The sequence below is a fragment of the Phalacrocorax aristotelis genome, chromosome 8 (genome assembly GCF_949628215.1).
Source record: "Phalacrocorax aristotelis chromosome 8, bGulAri2.1, whole genome shotgun sequence".
Lineage (NCBI taxonomy): Eukaryota > Metazoa > Chordata > Aves > Suliformes > Phalacrocoracidae > Phalacrocorax > Phalacrocorax aristotelis.
The window spans coordinates 3,116,629-3,138,523 of record NC_134283.1 but is presented as its reverse complement, the minus strand read 5'-3'; the positions used below and the strand labels follow the sequence as shown (position 1 = coordinate 3,138,523).

The 21,895-nt window shown below is 61.9% G+C and overlaps 1 protein-coding gene across 5 annotated transcripts in view; it reads right to left on the bottom strand.

Moving 5' to 3' along the window:
- The window catches only part of GSE1 (Gse1 coiled-coil protein), a 103,223-nt gene that overhangs the window by 36,750 nt on the left and 44,578 nt on the right, over positions 1–21,895 (bottom strand). The window contains exon 1 of one of the 5 annotated variants that reach the window (XM_075101224.1): positions 7,987–8,170. The exons of the other annotated variants lie outside the window; for them this stretch is intronic. Coding sequence (XP_074957325.1) covers positions 7,987–8,029 — 43 coding nt within the window. The 5' untranslated portion in view covers positions 8,030–8,170. Of the gene's footprint in view, positions 1–7,986; positions 8,171–21,895 lie in introns of those variants that run through there. 5 annotated transcript variants of the gene reach the window in all.

Genomic DNA, 21,895 nt, shown 5'->3' with positions numbered 1-21,895 from the left:
GCCAGAAGCTAATAGGGGCTGTCAGGGCGGTTTAGAGGAGCAGACCATCGTTTCGGGGCCCGGCTCGGAGGACGCCGAGGGGAAGTGACAAGGAAGCTGAGCAGAAAGCGACAGGCAGTACACAAAGAGCATGTCCTCTGTAAGTGGCGATAAACCTTGAAAAAAAAGAAAAGCTAAATCAGTTGTTTAGCCGATGTACCACATGCTGACAGGGCAAATGTGAAGGCTTTTATGGCCACATGGGTTTTCATTTGCAGTTATTCATAGCGGAGCCGGGCGCTTTATCTCACTTTACATTATGTGCAACCACAATGCAGACACTTGCACCGCAACGCATTGCCTCCCTTGGAAAATATTAATATGTAAATGTCAGGCTCGGGAGGGCAGCAAGGGAACGGCAGGCTGCGGGAGCCGTGCAGGGGAGATAAAACCTGCCCTGAAAGGGAGGGGGGTGAACGGGACCCCCACCCCGCACCCGTGGGTATACAGGAGCTGGGGTGGGGGCGGGGAGGCAGGGGCACACACGTGTGCACACACACGCTCACCTGGGCCAGAGCTGCTGCAGCGGGGAGCATGGTGTGCACATGGTCTATGCAGAGCGGGATGCGTGCCTGCGTGCGCACACACACCGTCTCTGCGGAGCGGGATGCGTGCATGCACCATCAGCACCTCTGCAGAAGGACAGACAACCTCAGCAGACTGACGTGCATGCGCACGCATCCGTGCGCTACCCCTCCACCGAGGAGTGCACGCGCACCCACGTGCACCCATGCGCGCCCACCAGCCCTCGCAGCACAGGGACCCCCGCGCACCCCACCGCAGCCCCCCACCCTCGCTCGCTGCCCGCCGGCCGGGGGCCGTGTGCGTCCCAGGGGACGCGTGGCGAGGCCATGGGCCGTGGCCGGGCGCTGCTGGTTTGGGAGGAAGCCCCGCCTGGGCGAAGCGCGCCGACGCGGCGTGCCAGCGCCTGCAAAGCCCCGTCGGGCAGCGCTCCAGCCATGCCTGCTGTTCCTGGGCTCGGTTCCTCTCCGAGAGCCTCCAGCCCCGGGGGTAGTGCCAGACTGACAGCCTGGAGGCTATTTATTCGCAGGCAGAGGCAGCGGGAGCTGCTGGCGGATGCAGTCGCCTTTGTCCTACAGGGAAGTTTGCTCGTCGCCTCCACCGGCTGCCCCCCATCTCCCCCCAGCCCCTCTTTCCTCCTCTGTGCCCCAATGCACCATCTGAACCCCAGGAAGGCACTGGGGAGGTTCCCAGCTGGGGGGTCCTAGCCCCGATGCTCACTGTGCCACGGCAGGACTTGGCACAAGGCATGCGGGGATGCTGGAAGGCTGCCACGCTCCCCCCATCCCCAGAACCCCTCGGCATCGCCCGCCTCATGGCCAAGGGTCTGGAGGTGGCACCCCAAAAGCAGCTGGGAGCAGGAGGAGGGTAGGCACCCAACCTTGCGCTTTGCCGCTCGGCACTGTGAGCCGGGGTTGGGGGCACCTCTGAAACGCGGCCCCCTTGGCCGTTACCAGGAGAAGCGCTGGCAGCCGGCGCTGGCACGGGGACAAGCCTGGGAGGGAGGCTGCCCCCCAGCCCCTCGGGGAAGGGAACAATCCCCGGCCATTTCTTTTTTGGCAGGCCCCGGGTGCCCCCCCTCTGCACCCCGCGTCCTCCTCCTGCGCTCGGGCGCGGGGATACAATTAAATCAGTGTTCTGCTAACAATCTGCTGGCTAATAAGACATTTTCCTCCCTCTCCCTCCTCCCCCCCACTCCACCCCATTCCGTGTGTGATGGGAGCGCTTTGATATGAGAGTGGACTCTAATGGGTTCGGTGTAAGGGAGCCTTAATTTATTACGTGCCTGTAATTGATGTTTGTATAAAGTAGCTCTTACAGCTCCTCAGAGCGGGAGATGAAAAGCAATCAGTCAGCCATTTGCCTCGAAAGGAAGGAGAGAGGAGAAGACAGACAGCGAGAGAGAACCAGACGTACTCATCAAGCCTGGAGAAAAACCCAGAAAGCGAGGGAACAAAACAAAATCCCCCCCGCACAGCCCCACCAGCATTTCCAGCACTGCTGGGTACCACTGCCAGCATCCCTGGGTATCACCGTCAGCATCGCTGGGTACCACTGCCAGCATCCCTAGGTATCACCATCATCATCCCTGGGTATCACCGCCAGCATCCCTGGGTATCACCACCAGCATCCTTGGGTACCCCACCCGCATCCCTAGGTACCACCACCAGTATCCCTGGGTACCACCCCCGGGTTCTCCCACCACCCCAGCGCCCCGGGGGCCGGATCCTGCTGGGGATGCTGGGGACAGGCAGTCTCGTGGAGCCGCGCCAGGGCAGGATGCGGCCCCCTCCCGTGCCGGCGGCACGCGCGGGGCTGATTAGGCGAGGCGGGTTGCGGCAGCCGGTGCTGAGCTGCTCTAATGACGGCGGGCGCTGGGGAGTCACGTGCCGCCCAGCACCGGCTGGGGAGCCGTACGTCACCAGCCCCGGCAAAAAATCGGTGCTAAATTGAATCAATCCATCTTGGAAATGGCTCTTGTCAGCCGGTGTCAGGGAGAGCGTCTGCGGGAGAGGGATCAGGCGGGGGCAGGCCGGCGAGGGCCAGGCAGTCGGCACCACTGCCGCGGCACCGCCGGGTCTCTCCTGGCCCCCCATGGCGCTGGCCAAACCCATACGGTGGGTATGGGGGCCCTCCCGCTGTCGCAGGGGGCAGAGCAGGATGGGATCCCCATCCGGGTGGCGGGGAAAGCAGAGCCCAGAGCAGACAGCGTTGCACCGTGCCTCAGTTTCCCCACACAGGGCATCCCGTGCACCGCTACCACCCCCCATGGCAGCTCCACACCAGGAAAAAGCCCCAGAAGGGATGCAGAGCCCCCCGGTGCCCATCTGCACCCCAACACCGTGCCCAGGACAGAGCATGCCAGGCTTGGGAAGGACGATGCCGCGCCAGGGAGACAAAGACGCCGGCACTTGACACAAATATAGATGGATCCTCGACGTACGAACCCCGCAGCCTGGCAAATTAAAACGTAGTGCAAAAGGGGGGGATGGAAACAGCCCCGGTGATTGATTTTCCATCCAGACATTCAAACCAACCGAATATGTCACCCAGACAAGCCCTCGGAAAGCTGAAGCAAGCCCAGATTTATCCTCCACTTGGACCGGAGACCATCAATCCCTATCCATCCCTGGTAAATTGCTTAATGTCCCTGTCTTCCCACCATGGTGCCCATCCCACCCGCTGTCCCGGCATCGCCACGGCAGGTGGGATGGGCACCGCGATGGGAAAACGGGACACAGGAGCCGTCGCCACGCCGGGAAAGGGGATACAGGCGTGGGGACACACACCCAGGGCTCCTAACGAAGGCAATTAGAGGGGAAAGCATCCCTTGCGCCGCTTCTCCTAATTAAGAACCAACCAATTCCCCAACCCGCCTGTTCCCTAGCTCCGGTACAGCCTGTTATTTACCTGCAGCTAATAGGTTGGGCGCAGCTAATGATAGCCTTGTATCAAATGGCTGGATCTTGGCTTCTGACAGCTTTAAAGACCCGTCTCGAGGACACGAGGGTTTCTAATTATGGGGTTCGTCACGGGAAGGCTGGGTTCAACGCCAGTCACTCTCCCCGGGTGACATTTCTGCCCGGATTGGAAATCTAAACACAGCCCAGCCGGTTAAGGTTAAAAATACAGCGCTCAACAAGACAAGGGATCATAATTTGGGTCACCGCCGGGTTTAATTAATTGGAATGGAGCAATCAAAGCGCCGTGTGCGGTAATTACAGCCCGGGTTGGAGCGGGGCTGGGGGAGGCGGCGGTGCCCGGGCGAAGGGATGCAGGGGGATGCTTCCCACTGCGGGGACGGGCAGGGAGCGGGCAGGGAGGCATCGCCCTCGCCCCGGGGTGCAGGCAGGCATCGCGTGCAAGCAGCCGGCGAGGCAGGGAGGGAGATGCTTAGGAAGCGAGCCGGGAGCTTGCAAGCACACCATCCCCAGTGGATCACAAGCCAGCCTCATGTGAATGCTAGCCAGGCAAAGTGGGGCCCGTCCTCCGTGTCCCCGTCCCCACGGTGCCACACGGACACAGCCCAGCCACCACCGCAGCTCTGCCGGGGCCGTGACGAGTGATTTATTCTCACCAATTACCGGGGCACTTTTCCCTTCGCCGGGACCACACTTAATTGATTGGAACCTATTGAAAACAAATTAACCGGCACCGGGGCGCAGGGACCTGTTTACGGCTCCTCCGCGGGGTGGTGGGGAGGACACGTGAGCGGCTCTCCGGCATGCTGGCGATGAGGGCGAGGACCGGCATGGCCCCGTGGGATTGGGAGGAGGAAGGTGGGACAGCCCAAATGCCCCCCGACGCTGCTCGCCGGCTCCTCTGCAATGGTTATGGCTGATGCAAGGGGAAATTGAGGCACGGAGCGGCACAGAGCCCAAGTCCTGGTGCTTCCTCACCAGATAAACCCTCCATGGTATGGGTAGAACCGAGATGTTCATCCCCCCACCACCACCCCTGAGGAGGGATGCTCACGAGAAGCTAGCGATGGTGACCCCATTAAGCGAACCGAGCTAGCATTAATTTGACCCCATCCGCCGTGCGCTAATCAGCTGTAACTGTGGCACCCAGCTCAATCCAAATTGATTTACGGAGGCTGGAAATGGATACAAATGTGATTAAAGGCTTTTTATTTTCCATAGGTCCTCTCTAAAATGATTTAAATCAATTGCTACACGCAGGGTCCTCCCCCTCCCCGGCCGACCCTGCGGCGCCGCGGAGGGGCTTTGCCCCTCCGCGGCGCCGCGGGGTCAGCCAGGGAGGGAATAGCACCCCAATTTCCACCACCGACCCCACAGCACCCACCCAGAGGGAAGCAGCACCCCAATTTCCACCGCTGACCCACCCACGCCCCTCACCAGACCCCGAGCATCCTTCACCGGTGGGATGCCAGCGCGCCGGGAAGCCCTGGCGAGCGATCAAAGCCCATTAGGCTGAGCGCCGATGCGCGCCCGTTGTTCGTCAATTATTCAAACAATAATTGCACCCTTATTTAAAGTCTAGTCTTGCGTGCGCGGCACTGCAGGCTGCCAAGGCCCACGTTAGATTTACACCCCCGGCGCGCTCCCGCCGCCAATTAATTAAGCAAACACATTCCTCGGCACGCTCTCAGGTGTGCAACCTGCCCCGTCGCGGTTCATCCCGGCACGGCGCAGATGCCGGCGCCACATCCCTGCCTGGCCAAGGGGTCCCAGCCCTCCGGGGGGGGAGGGGGTGGGTGGGTTACGGGGGCGTTATTAGGGCTCCTTGTTACTAGGACTGGAGCTCTCCCCAGGGATGGGGACGGCTGCTCTCGCCCTGTACTCCAAAGCTGATTAAAGATTAAGCAATTCCCTTGTCTACACTTTGCTACAAATTTCCCCTTTGAAAAAAAAAAAAAGAAAAGAAAAGAAAAAAAAAGGAGAAAAAGAGAGAAAAAAGGAGGTGGGGAGGAGGGGGCTGACACCGGCATCCGTTATTAGGGGCCCGCTCGTTCCCACCGGCACCTAACGAGGGGGGAGGCTGGGAGTGACAGTCACCAAGAGGTCAATTCATTCATCTGGCCATGTTATTACAAGTCCAAATTTATTGTCACCAGGCCACATTAGCGCTGGCACCGAGGACACGAGGTTGCACCCCTACTGAATAAGCAGATAAATGAAAGACATCTGGAGAGCAGAATGAAGGGGCAGATTATTAATGCTGAAATTTAGAAGCCAAGGTCTAAGCCACGAATCCATCAGCGCAACCAGTTATGTCCAATAAATTAGGAGAGATAAGGATTGAAGGATGGTATATTAAAGGCAACATTCATTTCTGAACTGGCACGAGGGCTCGCAGGCATCCTTCCCCTCCCCGGTGTTAACCCTTGCTGGCCAGGGATGTGTGGGAGGCAGCGGCTGGGGGGATGGAGACCGTGCCCCAGCGATGGGCATGGGTCGCCACGCAGAGCCCACCCTGCCACCGGCTGCCTAAATTCAGGGTTTTCCTCGGTGGCCACACGTGGGTGTGATGAAGGAGTGCGCGCACAACGATGGAGCGTGCACGACAGCGGAGCACGCACGATGGGAGCACGCACGACAGAGCACACACGAAGACGGAGCGTGCGTAACGACGGAGCGTGCGCAGAGATGGAGCGCGCGAGACGCTGGAGCGCGCATGATGCAGCATACATGAAGACAAGAGTGTGCACAATGATGGAGCTTGCACGGGTGTGCACAGTGATGGAGTGTGCACGAAGACGGAGCGTGCAAGGCGACGGAGCGTGGGCAACGCTGGAGCACACACAAAAATGGAGCATGCAAAGCGACGGAGCGTGCACGAAGACAGAGCGTGCACGATGATGGAGCTTGCACGACGGCGTGGGCGTGATGATGGCGCGTGCAAACGTGTGGGAGAGGCTGGCACGGGAAAGCAGGGCACCCCACGGCGGCCGGCCAGGGAGGGCAGCAGGTCCCCAGCCCCTCCTGTAGCCCATCCATCCTCCCCAGTTAAAGGGCTAACAGGCCTGTGCGGCTCCACGCAGCCACACCATCGATGACCTTCGCCCCAGCCTCTCCCCACTTGTCCCAGGGCTGGGGTTCAGCTGGCCTGGCCAGCCGTTTGGGGACTCATTACCAAGGGGGATGGGTAAGGACCGAGGGGGCGGAGCCTGTCCGGGCACCTCCAGCCCCCCCTGTTCCTCCTGCCCTCGGCATCCAGCTGCCTCCCACCCACGGGCCCCATCCCAGCCATCCCACCCCATGCTGCAGGTCCCGGCACCTCCTGGTTGCATCTGCCTCAGTTTCCCTAATGCCATTGCAGTGGCAACGGCAGGGTCTGGCTCCCCGGGGACAGCTCGGTCCCCATTCTGCTGGCCCTGGGGATGACGCTGCAGCCCAGCACCCCCCCAGCACCCCCATACCCAACCAGGGAGGTGAGGGGACGCAGCAAACTGGGGGCTAATGACCTGCTCTGCGGCACGGGAGCAGCACAGCCCCGGGAACGAGCGAGCATCCCTGCGGCACAATGCCTGGAAGGGGAAAAAAAATCAAGAATTTTCTGCTCCCAAACAAGCAGCTTGAGGGGTGACTGCTCGGCAGTGGGGACACACACCCAGGGTCTCCCCTTGGCACCCCAAAAGTGGCATTTGGGAGGAGGGGTGTGGGGAAAAATTGGGAGATGATGGTGAAACGGGGGCTTCCCTGATGCTGGTCCAGCAGCAAAGCAGCAAAGTCCAGCAGCAAAGGGGTGTAGGGCAGGAGGGCACACAGGGCCCCCCAAACGCAGACCTGGCCCCCATAACATCAACCGAGCACCCTGCCCAGCCCCAAGCCCTCCTAGCACCCACGCAGCTCCAGCCCTCCCAGTGCTCCCAGTTCAGCGGCCCCACTACATCCCACAAGGATGGCAATGCAGCTCCGGGGGGTTTCAGCATCTCTCCCCCTCCCTGCAGCAGCTCCTGAGCAAATTTCCAACAGCCTCATCTGGCAGCTGAGGGATTTGGGATTTGTTTAAGCTCTTTTCACCCGCCGGCCTTTAATTGTCGCATTTGCCTGACCTCCACCCTGGTGAAACCACGTCCATGCCGGCGGTGACGCCGGAGGGTCCCGGCTCGGGGCGATTCCCAGCGCCAAAGCCCAGGGCTGCCCCTGGCCCTGGGCCAGGATTAGCTATCAAATAACTTTGCATTTAAACCCTTTTTAACAGGGCTGGAGGTCAGGAGGGAAAGGGCAAGAGGTTAAGCCTGGCTGCGGTCGGGCACTGACCCCGAGGAGGGGGACGCCGGGGAGGGGACGGGGCGGCACGCGGGGCCAGGGGGTGCGGGACCCTTGCCCCAGCCATGCCACCCACCCGATTCCCCTTGCACGATGGGACCGGGGGCGGGGGGGGGGGGCCGCTGGTGGGGACCGCGCTGGGGGCGGGGGTATCCCCACAGCCCCCAGCCTCGCAGCCCCCATCACTTACTGACGCTCTGCAGCAAAGATGACCAGCTCTTCATCTCCAGCATCGCGGGGGTCCCAAGGCCCCCTCCCCACCCCGGAGCTCAGGCTGCCGGCAGAGCCCGTGACCGGCCTCTCGCTCCGGGATGCACAGCACCGGCGATGAGCCGCCGGTGGGAGATAGCGACCATTTTATTCCCTTTTAACTCTGCCTGCGTCTCTGGCGCACTCGTCCTCCCCCTCCCCGTCGCCCAGGGCTGGTCCTGAGTTCGGGGAGCTTTGCTTTTCCCTCCCTTCCCTCCTCCTCCCTCCTTGCACTTGATAGCATCCTTGTCAAGACTGCTGAGTTGCTGCTGACCCCTGCCCCGCTGCTGCTAATTAAGGCTGCACAGTGACAGTTCAAGTGCCTCGCCGCCAGTTTGCAGCACCGCCGCTTCTAATTGGAGACGCTTTTTATTTCTCAATAGCCGCCATGTCAGGGTTGGAGGGTCTGGGGGGTGGGGGGTGGGGGGTTTGCACCCATCCTGGGTGGTGCTGGTGCAGGGGGATGCAGCGTCCTGCCCGCACCCACTGGTGCCCTGGCCGCTGGGCTCCCATGTGCGGGCAGAAATTATTGCAAAGGTGATGCACAACGCGATAAAAAGGCCCTGAAGTCAGGAGGAAAGTCAGGAGGGGGATGAAAGAGGCAAGCGATTCCCCCCAGGAGCGTCCCCAGGCTGGGAAGGGTGGGGGGCACCTCGCGCCGGTGCCTTCTGATGTATTTTTGGATGGTGAGGAGGAGTGAGGGCAGCGGGCACGGCAGGGAGCCAAGACACATGGCTGTATCTCCCAGCAGCAGAGCGGGGACTGGCTCGGGCACGGGTGCAGGGTATCGGCCCGGACATCTGGGTCCTGTCCCCGCACACAGCCCTGGCCACCCCCCTGCTGAGTCCCTGCAGAAATCATGACACTTGTGTGCACGCCAGAAAGCTGCAGCGCGGTCACGCTGGGGTTGCAGGAGCAGCCCAGCACTGTGTGTCCCCCCCAGCCGTGCCCCCCTGGCCGTGCCAGCAGCCTGACGGATCTATTGTGTCGTGACAGACGAGCTGTTTTATCGCGGCGAGGGAGCCAGCGCCAGCCGTCGTCCTGACCCTGCCGGCGGGCTGAGGAGAAACAGAAGAGGGCTTGTATCATCCCAGCGGGTCAGAGGGCAGGGGAAGCAGCCGGCCCCCCCGCGCTGCCAAATTCCTGGGATGCACGCCCGGGCAGGCAGCTGCGCATGGCCCCTGCCCCGCAGGTGGGGGGCTGGCAGGGTGTGGGGACAGCCCCCCCGGCACCCCGAGTCCCCACGCCGCCAATCCAGCCTCCCCTTGGCACCCCCTGCCATGGGGACTGCTGCTTGAAATGGCACCCCCGACCTGCCCCATCCCACAGCATCCCTGAACTGACGTCCCCGACCTGCCCCATCCCACAGCACCCCTGAACTGACGTCCCCGACCTGCCCCATCCCACAGCACCCCTGAACCGATGTCCCCGACCTGCCCCATCCCACAGCACCCCTGAACCGATGTCCCTGACCTGCCCCATCCCACAGCACCCCTGAACCGATGTCCCCGACCTGCCCCATCCCACAGCACCCCTGAACCGATGTCCCCGACCTGCCCCATCCCACAGCACCCCTGAACTGATGTCCCCGACCTGCCCCATCCCACAGCACCCCTGAACCGATGTCCCCGACCTGCCCCATCCCACAGCACCCCTGAACCGATGTCCCCGACCTGCCCCATCCCACAGCACCCCTGAACCGATGTCCCCGACCTGCCCCATCCCACAGCACCCCTGAACTGACGTCCCCGACCTGCCCCATCCCACAGCACCCCTGAACTGACGTCCCCGACCTGCCCCATCCCACAGCACCCCCAAACCATGTCCTGTGCCGGGCACAAGCCGCCACCGCAGGGGGACACGGACAGGGACGGGGATACTCACAACCACCCCAACGCTCACCCGCAAGAGCCACCCACCGCAATGTCTCCCCACCCAAACCAGTGAGCAGGGGGTCACCGCCTGCCCCCCCCAAAGCCGGCGTCACCTCCACAGCAGGGCTCTGGTGGGACAGACTGGGGTGGGACAGCGAGCGCAGCCGTGACTCATGCAAAGGGAACTCACTGGAAAACATGGCCCCGAGGCCAGTGTCCCGGCGTGGTGAGGTGGGGATGCTCGCCCCAGCTCTCCACCCGGCCAGAAACCACCCCGGCAGCCCCCCACCGCTCACCCCTAAGCCAGCAGCCAGCTCCCCACCAGCAGCGGCAAGTGTTTTGGGCAGGCGCCATGCGATGCTGCCCAACCCAAAGGTACCCCCAAAATGCACTGCCCTCTGGGACCGATCCCACTGGGCTGATGTCCCCGGCACCGGGCACGGCCGAGCCGTGGTAGCGTGACAGTGCCAACCGCAGGGCTCAGAGCCCGTCTCTGCCCTCTCACCCCGGCACTGGGGGTCTGCCTGGGGCAGGGGGACGCAAAGCCCCCGCAGAGCCTCGCCAAGCCCCCCCGCCCCTTCCTCCCCTCCCGGCAGCCTTTGTGCCGCCTCCGAGCCGGCACCTCCGGGGTGGATGCATTAAGGCAACACAAAGCAGAACCGAGAGGCGTTTCGGCTGCAATTTTCTCTGCTCCATTATTGACAAACAAGCTGCTTCGCGCAGGTGATGGCGAGGCCAGCGCAGCAGCTGGGGCACGGGCGCGCGCACCGGCCCCGTGCCGTGCCAGCTGGCCTGCCCTGCTCGGCCCCTCCTGCCCCCCGGCGCGGTGCCGCCAGCGATGCCCTTTCCATCCGCTGCACCCCGAATCGCTTTGGCATCGAGCCCGCTCCGGGTCGCGCGCATCCAGAGATGTCACCGCTAAAAAATGGAGCGGGGGGGGGGGGGCGTGGGGGAAGAGGCAGCCGGGAGCGCTCCGGGATGCAGCGGAGGTGCCCGGCCGGGTGCCGGCTTTGCTGCCGGGCAGCCCCTTTCCCCCGGCCGGGGCGGCTGGGCGCAGCGTGCGGCGAGTCTGTCGTTAGCGCCGTGCCAAACCCAAAGTGGCTGCTTCGAAACGGCAATCCAATAAAAGTGCTACTTGTCTATTTATCATCCTCAGGGCTTTTTATCACAGTGCAGATGGCTGCTACCTTCGCAAGGCACAGCAGTGTGCTGGCACGCGCCTGCCACACAGAAGCTCGAACGCCGCAGAGTCTGTGCTTACACCTGCGAGGAGCCGCCGGGCCGCCTGCTCCGGCTCTGCCGGCCGGTGAGCTGGGCACCACCGCCTGCCAGCACCACAACACCCCTTTACGAGCCGAATCCCAGCCTGGATGGTGTTTGCACTGGGTGTTTATGCTTGCGCCATTTATCCGCACCAGGCATTTGAATGGGGTGTTTGCACAGGGTGTTCGTACCGTGCCATCTCCACCGGGCATTTGCACAGGGTCTTTGCGCCGGGCAATTGCACGGGGTATTTGCATGGGGTGTTTGCACTGGGCATCTGCACCAGGCATTTGCATGGGGCGTTTGCAGCCTGCATCCGCACCGGGTATTTGCGCAGGGCGTTTGCACCGGGCATCTGCAGCCTGTAATTACCCCCATCCGTGCGGTCTGTGGGCAGCAGCAGCGCAGCGGCGCGGGCGCAGGGCAGTGGGTGGGAGCCGCCGGAGCAGGTGATTAAAGCCGTAGTAAGTGTCTGTCTGCACACGGGAGAAAACACACCTAATTATCCAGCCGGAGTCGGACAGGAGGGAGGAGCGGCCCCGATCACAATCACGTAATGAAGTGTAACGCGGGGCCAGGCCTGGCGCGGGTGGTAATTAAGAGATGGCAAAGCCAGGATTGCAACGGCCGCGGGCAGGGGTGCCCACGCTGCCATCGGGCAACCCAAACACAGGCCTGGCTCCCCTGGGAATCCCACCTTGGCGAGCCCCCCGAGACGGGGCGCTCGCATCCCCGCGCCGGGACGTTGGCCCACGCGCCGCGGCCCCAAGCCCCGCAAGCTCGCAGCAAACCCTTTTGCCACCCCTCCGCTGCTGGCACGGCGCCGGCGTGCTCCGGTAAAGCCTGGGGCCGAACCGGGTGCTTGGGTGCGATGCCGGCGCGCCCCGCCCTGGCCGTGGGCGCTGGGGAGGCACCGTTGCATGGGCGTCGAAAGAGGTCCGCTGAGCGGCGGGAGGCGATGCCGGGACGCGGAGGGCAGGCGCCGCTGGAAAAGGCGTCTGCGGGGCGGCGGAGGCGGCCGGCCCCACCTTTTGCACCAGAGCCAAAACCACCAACCCACGCCACCGCTCCCCGAGCGGGTCCAGCGGGTCGGGAGGGCCCCGGGGAGCCGCCGAACGCCGCGTCGCCCCGCCTGCGCCTGCCACCCAGCGTCCGCAGCACCGCTGCAGGGACCCCACGCCCGCGCCTTTTCCCCCGTCCGGCCGCCCCAGCCGGTTGGGAAGCGGCTGGGCTTGCCCGGGAACGCCGCTTGCATCAGCTCCGGCCCAGCTGGCACCGCTTGCAGGTAGGTACGTGCCGTGCCGGCAGGCAGGAGGCAGGGAGCACGCCGGGGCCGGACCCTGGGAGAGACGCAGCGGTTTTAAGGGTATCCCTGGCACCACTTCGCAGGGACCCCCGCATCCCCCGGGGACGGTGGCACGAGGCAGCACGGGCTGGGGACGCTCAGGACAGGTGATGACTCCGTGCAAGCAGCCACCAGGACCCATCCCCGCTCACCACCGTTTCAAACCCTGGCACGCTGCAGGTGCCAGCATCCACAGCCCTGTCCCTGGCACAGTGACAATCCCCAGCTTGCCGCTACGACGTGGGGGACGATGGCAGGTTGGAGGGGGGGGACAGGGCAGGAAGATGTCCCCTCCCTCTCCTCTCCTTCTCTTTTTTCCCTTCTTTTTTTTTTTTTTCTCCTTATCAAAGCTCTCCAGAACAAAGTACACACTCTACCTCTTCAAACCCACCACCATCTGTCCGTCCGTCTGAGCGCCGCCGCCGAAGCCACAGCCCCGCCACTCGGAGCGGCCGCCTCCGAGCAGATGGTGCCAGGGGAAGGACAAGCCACTGCCACACCAGGACCTCGCCGGCGGCGGGTCGCGACAGCTCCGCCAGCCCTGACACCCCCACCCCCCCCGTCATCCTCCCCCAGCACGGTAATTACCCGCCACGCCGAGCAAACAGCCTGCGCCGGGTCATTGTGCCGGACACCAACAAAGGGCGGCCGACGGCGGGACCTCCCGACCCCTGCCAGCCCCTGCTGACCCCTGCCACCCCCTGCCCTCTGCCGGCCCCTCTGCCAAAAGAGCAATAAATCAAAGGGATGAGATGGGGACGGGCTGGCAGGCGGGGATGGGGACTCCCTCCGCCACCAACACGTGGGTGCACCCCCTGCATCCAAGCGGTGAACCCCGACTGCTCTGCAGCCCTTCCCCCCAAATCGGCAAGGCTGTGCAAAGCATGGGTGGGCATCCCCCCTCCCCGGCGCAGCCCGTGCACGCTCCCAGGCTGAGCACGACCAGGCAGGGGGGTGAAAGATGCTTCTCCCCCCACACACCCTCCGGTCACAGCCTATTAATGGGGAATTTCATGGGTGCGGTACCACGGAGCCTGGCTGGGGAGTGTGCCGGAGCCATCTGCTCACAGGACCCGGGGCTGTCGAGCTGCCCTGACCTCAGCGTGGCAAACAGTTTGCAGGAGCAGATGTTGCACCCTCCCTCCCCCGGGGCCATGGGTGTATCACCCCCGCGGCTCCGCACCGCCGCGAGCCCCCGGCACCTCAGGGTGGACCCTCGCACCGAGCTGGGGGCAAAACCAGGCTGAGAGCAAAGGCGCATTGCAAAGACCTGGGAAACTCACTGCAGGAGTGACACCCCCGCCAAGATGGGGTTCCTTTGGGAATTCGGACATGGGGCAGCAGCGCAGAGGATCCCTGGTCCCCCCCCCCAGCACCCCAGGCACGGCAGCCACGGACGTCCCGCGCAGCCGGCTGGGCAGGGTGCCCGTCGGCGCTGCTGCGAGGCACGCCGGCTGTCCCGCCGGCGCAGGCGGTGGGATTTGGAGAGCCGGCAGAGCTCATGCCCTGCAAACCCCCCTGGCCCTGAAAGCACCCCACAAAGGCAGCCCGGCTCTGCCGCCACACACACACGGCAGGGCACGGCACGGCCGGGCACAGGAGCAAAGGTGCAGGCAGCAGATCCCGGCTGGATCCAGCCTGGTTTCCCACAGGTCCCCGGGAGTGGCTAACACCAGTGTCTTTCGGTCTGATTAAAATTCATTCTGCATGATTTAGGACCTAATCTCGGTGAAACTCCACAGCGCTTTATTAATAGCGCATTAGCAGATAATTCATGCATTCGGATGAAAAATCAGCCTGTGTTATTCTCCGGGAGGGGGGACACGGTGGGGGGGGGGGGGTACACGGGCGCGGGGAGGGGGGCACTCCGCTCGCCCAGCCTCCCGCACCTCCCCGCCACCGCCACATCCCGGCAACGCAGCAGCCCTTCTGACAACTGCCACCACTCATTAATCTTGACGAGTTTTCTGCTGAATATTCTTCCACGGGCTTTCAAACCGTTCACTAATTGCAATTAATCACTTACCGAAACAGATGTCAGGAACAATGGAATTGGGAAGTCTGGAGGCTTGATAAAGCTGTCAGAGGAGCGCGCTCGTGTGGCGGCGGGTGCCAAAAGGCGACGGCAACACCTTCCCCCAGCCATGTGCTGGGGGGACCCGGTGACCCCCCGCTGCCCGCGTGGCATCTGTCTGCCCCAGCAAGGGAAAACACACAGCGATGGGGCACGGGGGAGCTCCGTGCCCCCCGCAATGACCAGTGGATGGGATGGGGATGCGGGTACCGTTTTTTGGCGACGGGAGGTGATGGGAGCCGCTTTGCCGGGGCTGCCACGCTGGCACCCATGTCTCCAGGGGATACTGCTTCACCCCACTCCCGGCACTGGGGTGGCTCGGTCTCTCCCCCCCATCGGGAAAGCCGCAAGGAGCCCCAGCGGGGCGTCACGTCCGCCGTGCCTCGCGCAGGCGACGGCACATTCCCCATCCCTGCCAGACGCCGTTTTAGCACCAGCAGGGATCCAACAGCCTTCCCCGGCGGGCGCGCCACGCTGTTTACCCATCACACATGAAAGGTGCCGAGCTGACAGCTCCGGAGACGGGAGAGAGCTCCCCGAGACACTGATGGGGCCAAGGCTCCCGAGCGCCTTCGCCTCCTGCCCTTGGAGACCCCAAAGGCCACCTGATAGGTGACCCCAGCAAGGGGCAGCCCCTGGGCTTCTGCTCCCCAAGGAAGGAGCCTGCAGCTTCACCACTGGGGCTCTGCACACCCCCATGTCTCAGCCACCCCCCCGGCTTGGGGACAGGCTGGGAGAGGGAGGGCTTTCCCCGCCCCCCCACAAGGATGCTGCACAGCCCGAGGCCACCGAGCGCAATTAGCCCGGAGTCCCCCAGCCACAACGGGGACACCACCACAGTGACACGGCCATGGGGACACGTGCACCTCCCCGGCAGGCAGAGCCCTGGGGGACCAGAGCATCCTTCCAGGGCTGGCGCAGCACGAGCCAAGCCCGGGGCTTGTGACCAGCGCGGCCCCGACACATGTTACAATAAATATTCCGCACAGACACCGTTCCATATGTATGATCCGGTGGGGTGATGATTTTTCTACTGATCACTGGAAGTGACAGCTGTGCGGAGAGCAGGAGAAACAAAGGCACCGACTGCTCTCCCCGTTACACTCCGCTAGTGACATGATGGTGTGACACGGAGTGGCAGCATCTGGTGGCACAGGGACCGGCAACCGGGACGGAACGCCTGTTAGCGCCGGGCACAAAGACGGGGTGGCGATGGGGACAGGGTGGCAATAAGGATGGGGTGGTGATGAGGATGGGTTGGTGATGGGGACAGGGGAGAAATAAGGATGGGGTGAGGATGGGGTGACAATGGGGTGGCAATGGTGACGGGGTGGCGATGGGTTGGAAACGAGGACAGGGTGGCAAAGGGGACAGGGTAGAAATAAGGATGAGGTGGCCACGGCGACAGCGTTGCAGTGTGGTGGAAATAAGGACTGGGTGGAAATGGGGACAGGGCAGAAATAAGGATGGGGTGGCGATGGGGTGGAAATGAGGAAGGGGTGGAAATGAGGATGGGGTGGCCATGGGGACGGCTCCCATCAGCGCCCTCGTGCCACACACAAGCACCCAGCCCTTCCGTCCTGGCCCGCCGCCCCCCGAAGCGGCCACGGGACGGGGTACCAGGGGGCACCCGGCCATCGCAGCGCGCCTGGCCCAGGCATGGTCAATATTTGCATTTGATTTGCAAGCGTTTCCTCCCCCCAGATAACAGCAGGGCCGCAGCACGTACAGGAGGGAGAAGCACTGGGTTCGGTTAATTATTAGCGAACATGCAAATTCCCCCTCCATGAGATAACAATAAACACCGTGATTTCAGCGAGATAAACAGGGCTTTAAATTTCCAGCAGCCTTTACTGGTGTAAAAATAAGCGTCCCTTATTTATTTAGCTCCTTTGAGAAACCACATCAGTCCCCAAACACAGTCTTTTACTGTCAAGCTACAGTAGAAGCCTTTATAGGCGGCGAAGATCCTGACAGCTACCCCTAGCACAACCATCTTTTATTCATGCTCATAATATAAACTGTATTGCCTCGGAAACAAAAGGATTTAACTCGCTGCTGGCTGGGTGGCAGCGGCCGAGCGGAGGTCTCCGGTGGGGGCACGTGGCTGCTATGGCTTTGCTCCGAATGGGGACATCCCGCAGGGCCACCGCCTCTTCCCAGGGACAGCCCCGGGACAGACCCCTGCTCCGCTGCGTGGGCGCATCCAGGGCTAAAATAAAGCCAAAACAAAAATCCCCCACCCAACCTCGAGCCTTGAGGCAAAGCCTCCTTGCTCTGCGGCTCCGAATCCTGCCCTGCCTGCACAGAAGCAGGCAGAGCCACGGTTACAAGAGTGGTTCGTATTTAATAATGCAATTTATATTCCACTCTCAACATAAACTATTGTAAAGGCACACTAATGTAAAAATACATCTGGCTTGTCAATAGTTTATCTTCTGGATCTGCATCTAAATCCCTGGGCATTCTTGACTTATGGCTGCACCAGTGTCTAATGAATAAAAAGGTGCAAATTATAGGCCTTGCTTTAATGCTCATCATAAAATTAGATGATAGTTGCAAAAGCTGCATTCTCCTGCCCACAGTGCAGCAATGGTAAGCTATAAATAAAGTGTATTTAATGTATCCCAGCGCTGCGCAGAGCCAGGAAACAGTATGTTACTGCACAGCCTTCAATGGATCCGCCACAAGTTCAATGAAGTGATAACTGATCCATCATGTGAATTTATGTTAACTGTCTGCTCGCAAAGTCACGGCCCCAGCACTGTAAATAGCCGACAATCCTTCCAGCCCGGCCTGCCTGCCAATAAACCTGTCACCGGCAGGCTGGGAGCAGCCACCTTAGGACACCACAGACAAACCATTACGCTCTTGGGTTTCCTCTTGGTTTTTCCATCCGTTTGTCCGTACGGCGCATCGCTGACATGCCTCGGTTTAACCCCAGCCGAGCCCCCCCTCCCTGGGGCTTTCCAAACCCATGCGAAGCTTTTCCACCTCTCCGGAGCTGTCACATCAGGGATGCGGGAAGCCCGGATGGGATCCAGGGGGCTGGTGGGTGCGTGGGTGGGATGGCTCCTGCTCGGGAGACAGGCAAGCGCTGGAGCCCCCGGACTCCTGCGCTGTGCTGGGATGCAGAGCCAGGAGGGCACATGCATGGGGGGGTTGCTTCACCGGGGGGGTAGAAAGGCTAACTGCACCATGCCTGGAAAGCATCCCCCTCCGGCAGAGGCGTGTGTCCCAGGGCTGGCACCTGGGAAGGAGGTGTCCCTAGGAAGGAGACATCCCTGGGAGGAACATGTGGTCCCCAGGAGGGAGATGTTCCCAGGAAGATGTCCCCAGGAAGCAGATATCTTTGGGAAGGAGACATCCCTGGGAAGGAGACATCCCCAGGAAGGAGACATCCCCGGAAGGAGGCATCCCTGGGAAGATGTCACCCCCAGGAAGGAGACATCTTCATCAAGATGTCCCTGGGCAGGCGTCAGCTGCAGGGAAATGTCCCTGGGAAGAAGATGTCCCCAGGAAGATGATGTCCCTGGGAGGGAGATGTCCCTGGGAAGATGTCCCCGGGAAGAAGATGTCCCCGGGAAGGAGACATCCCTGGTTCAAGCAGCCCAAAACCAGGGAGACCCTCATCCCTCCGTGCCCAGCCTGCATCTGGGGACGCATGACCGGGCCCCAGCCAAGGCAGCCGGCAGCGGTGAAGGCCACGGGGACGCAGCCAGCCTTGGGGAGCAAGGCGGCAGCCCAGGAGGGCGTCAGGGACGCCAAGCCGGCGGGAAGCAGCATTTGCCATCACCCGGCTCTCATTAACGCGGTTCTGAGCAGCCCCTAATAATAGCAACAGTAAATTCTCCTAACCAATTCGGGTCCATTTCTATAAATAATGTAGAATCTTTTTATTTACTGACAGGTTGTAAAAGTATCAGTGAGAATAATGTGAAATCAGGCGCTGCTGAATAATTCATGGCAGCAGCTCCGCTCTCCCCATCCCTGTGCTCCCCTGGCCCCAGCATTTACACGACAGCACCTTGCGCCGGGGTTTATCTCATAAAAACCAGGACTAACGACCTGGCACTAATTCTTTATCAACCGGGACTTTAACAGCAAGGGGAGGAGGGAGGAAATAGAAAGAAATAAAAATAACCCTGGGTGCACCCTATAAAAAATGCACGGGCTCATGTGCTCGCCTCCGCACGGAGCCGGTGATCCCCAGCGTGCTCAGCGCTTCCCATCGGCAATTCCCTCCGGCCCCCAGAGCCTCTCCAAAAATTAGTATTAATTAGCAGCACCCACAGGTCTGCAGCAGCATCCCGAGGCAGCGAGTGCAGGAAGGGCGGCACGACCCTGCTGGGACACGGGAACACCAGCAGGACCCATGGGGATGGTGGCAGGATGCTCGCTGTCCCCATGCCACCCCCAGGGATGCTGGCTCGGGGGCAGCAGATCCCCCCACCACCACTCCCGCAGGCAGATGGGTTAAATTGGGGCAGAAAAAAACAGATCCACAGGGCTGCTAATCCCTGTGACAACCTGATCCGGTGTCCCTCATCCCTCCTGCCACCGCCGAGGGTGATGGGGATGGCGGGGACCCCCCCTGCAGACTCCCCCCAGCCCCTTCTCAGAACAATACCTATCCGCAGCTGTTTTGATGTGCAGCACAAAGCCGGGAGAGCTTTCCATGTAACATGATAAAAGCAAGTCCCCAGCCAGCACAATTATTTGATAATTCTCCCTTAACACCCATCAAATTAAAGCAATGTCCAAGGGCTGCCTGAAGTGGCACTGATAGGTATTAAACTTTAATGAGATTTAATGGCACTGCCCTACTTTTTAAGCGCTCGGCCCTACGTTTATGAACATTTAATTTCCCAGGCCCTGACCTCTTTTTTTTTTCCCTTCCTCCCTCCCCGGCGGCCCCCCCTGCCTGCCCTCCCGCACAGCTGGTTTCTGTTAGCGCTGGCGGCCGGCCCCGACCCGGGATGCTCGGGATGCTCGGCCGGCCCCGAGCCGATAGAAATCTCCAGGCGCTGCGGGGTGAGATGTTGACTCTAGCAGGCAGCCGAGACGGAGCGGGGAGGGGGACCCCCGGGAAGGAAGGAGGGAGCAGGGGGCAGATGTGATTCACTGGCAGCGAACACGGCCAAATTTATGGAATGACTTAATTAATTTGCTCCCGGAATGACATGACACCGCGGGTCGGACTGGTTTGAGGGCCCTCGTCCTGCTGCTCGACTGAATTCGGTTTGCAAACGGGTTTGTTTAAGCATCCCTTAAAAACAAGCGGCTCCCCCGCTGCAAACCTGCCATGCAAGGGCAAAGCTGGGGGGTCAGACCCCTCAACGCCCCCGGGGACCCAACAGAGCCCGCTGATCCAGTTTGTTGCTGCCCTCTAGTGTGTACAAGCCAGGCCAGACCCGCTGTCACTTGTCCCCCTCCCCGCATGTCCCCAGGGCCACGCAGGATGCTGTGCCTCAAGCGAGGCTGGCTGCTGAGATGCTCAAAGTCCAGACGGCTGGGGTCCCCAGCCTGGAGTCCCGCCAGCTCCCCAAAACCCCGCTAATGGAGCCGCAAGGTCGGCACTGGGGCACAGCCTGGCACATCACCTCCTCTGCCCCGCGGCACAGTCCCGGTAGGATGCGGGATGCCGTGTTTCCCTCCGCGTCGGGATGCGGGAGGGGTCGGGGTACCCGAGTCGGCATTAGTATCCTCAGATATGGGTGGCATGGGTGTCACCGTCACCCTCCTGCGCAGGGGTCTGCCCACCATGGCGTGCCCCACAGCATGAGGGATGAGCCCAGGGCTGAGGAAACTGAGGCACGCACCCGTGTGACCAGCTTCTGTGCTGGGAATGTCCCTCTCCCACCTCCTAGAAGCCTCCCCAGCACCCACCCCAACTGCAGGGAGGCCAGCTGTAGGAATGCAAAGGCAGGGCAATAAAAGGGAGCGTTATCAAGCCCCAGCAGAGCAGACAGCCCGCGCCGAGGCGGGGAGGAGAACAGGAGGGAGGGAAAGGAGAAGGAAAAAAACCACCCCACCCTTAACCCCAAGATCACTTATCATTCAGGCTGCATCACGCATCTTGAAAGTGCAGACACAAAAATGTAATGTCATAACATTCGCAGTTCAATAACCTTTGCTTCACGAGACGGCTTGAACTGTCAGAGGAGCTGGAAGGTAAATATTTCAGCGCACAGGCACTGAATGCAAAGGCAGGGGAGGGGGGGGTCGGCCTCGGCTTCCCCAGCTCGCCTCGACACGTTCAAATATCCCCCGCCGTAAATCCCGGCCGGCACTGGGGAAAGGCCGTGGCGCGGATAAAATACGAGCAGATATAAAGCCAGACACCTTTATTGTTCGGCAAAGTCTTCCAACAAGTTATGAACCCACAGCTTGACCCTAACCCATCATCTTGTTATACGGCGGAAACAAAGCCGGTGCCAGGAGCTGGGGCTGGACCGGGGCAGGAAGGAGCAAAACCCATCCTGCCTCCTCCACGGGGGATATTCGGGTGCAGTTCACCCCCAGACCTCCCTGCCCCCCACAAAAACCATGCTCCAGCCAGCGAGTGGCTGGGGAGAGGCACCGGCTGTCCCTCGGGAGCAGATCTGATGTTAGCTCCTTCCAGTGAGCCTCCCTGCCAGGTCACGGTGGTGCCAGTCCCCTGCAGCTGAGGCTAACGGGAGCAGGACCCCAGTAAATGCAGCACCTCGCCACAGGGTTAATGGGGACGGAGGTGCCGCCGCCGTGCTGTGCCGGGTGGGAGGAAGGAGATTGCACAGCTGGCACCTCGGCGGGAGCAGGCAGGGAGCAACGGCTGGGGATCCAGAGGGCATCGGGGCGAGCAAAGCTAACCCCCAATGGGGAAAAATCCCCCCCACAGGGCTGGAAAGTGTGGGAAGATGCTGGCACCAGGGCCGTGCGTCCGAGGGGGTTGCATGGCCCAGCACAGCAGGCAGCAGCAGCACCAAGCAGCTTGCACAGCACGTTGCGTGCACCCCCTTGATCCAACTGTGCGGCACAGCGCGGCACAGCCGCAGACAACCGGAGACACCTGCCTGTAGCTTAGCTAGCTCCGCCACGGGGCTCTGCCAACTCCCAGCGGGGCTCCGCACCCCAAATGCTGGGGAGCAGCAGGGCCACGGAGCAAGGGTGCCGCAGGGAGGACGTGGCACCCCGGCGGCGGGTCCCAGAGGAGAGGAGGCAGCACGGGGACCCGGGGTGCGAGCACGCAAATGCCAAGCTCCAGCATCGCCGCTACGCCCCGGGGGAGGCGGGGCCCCCACCCGCACAGGGC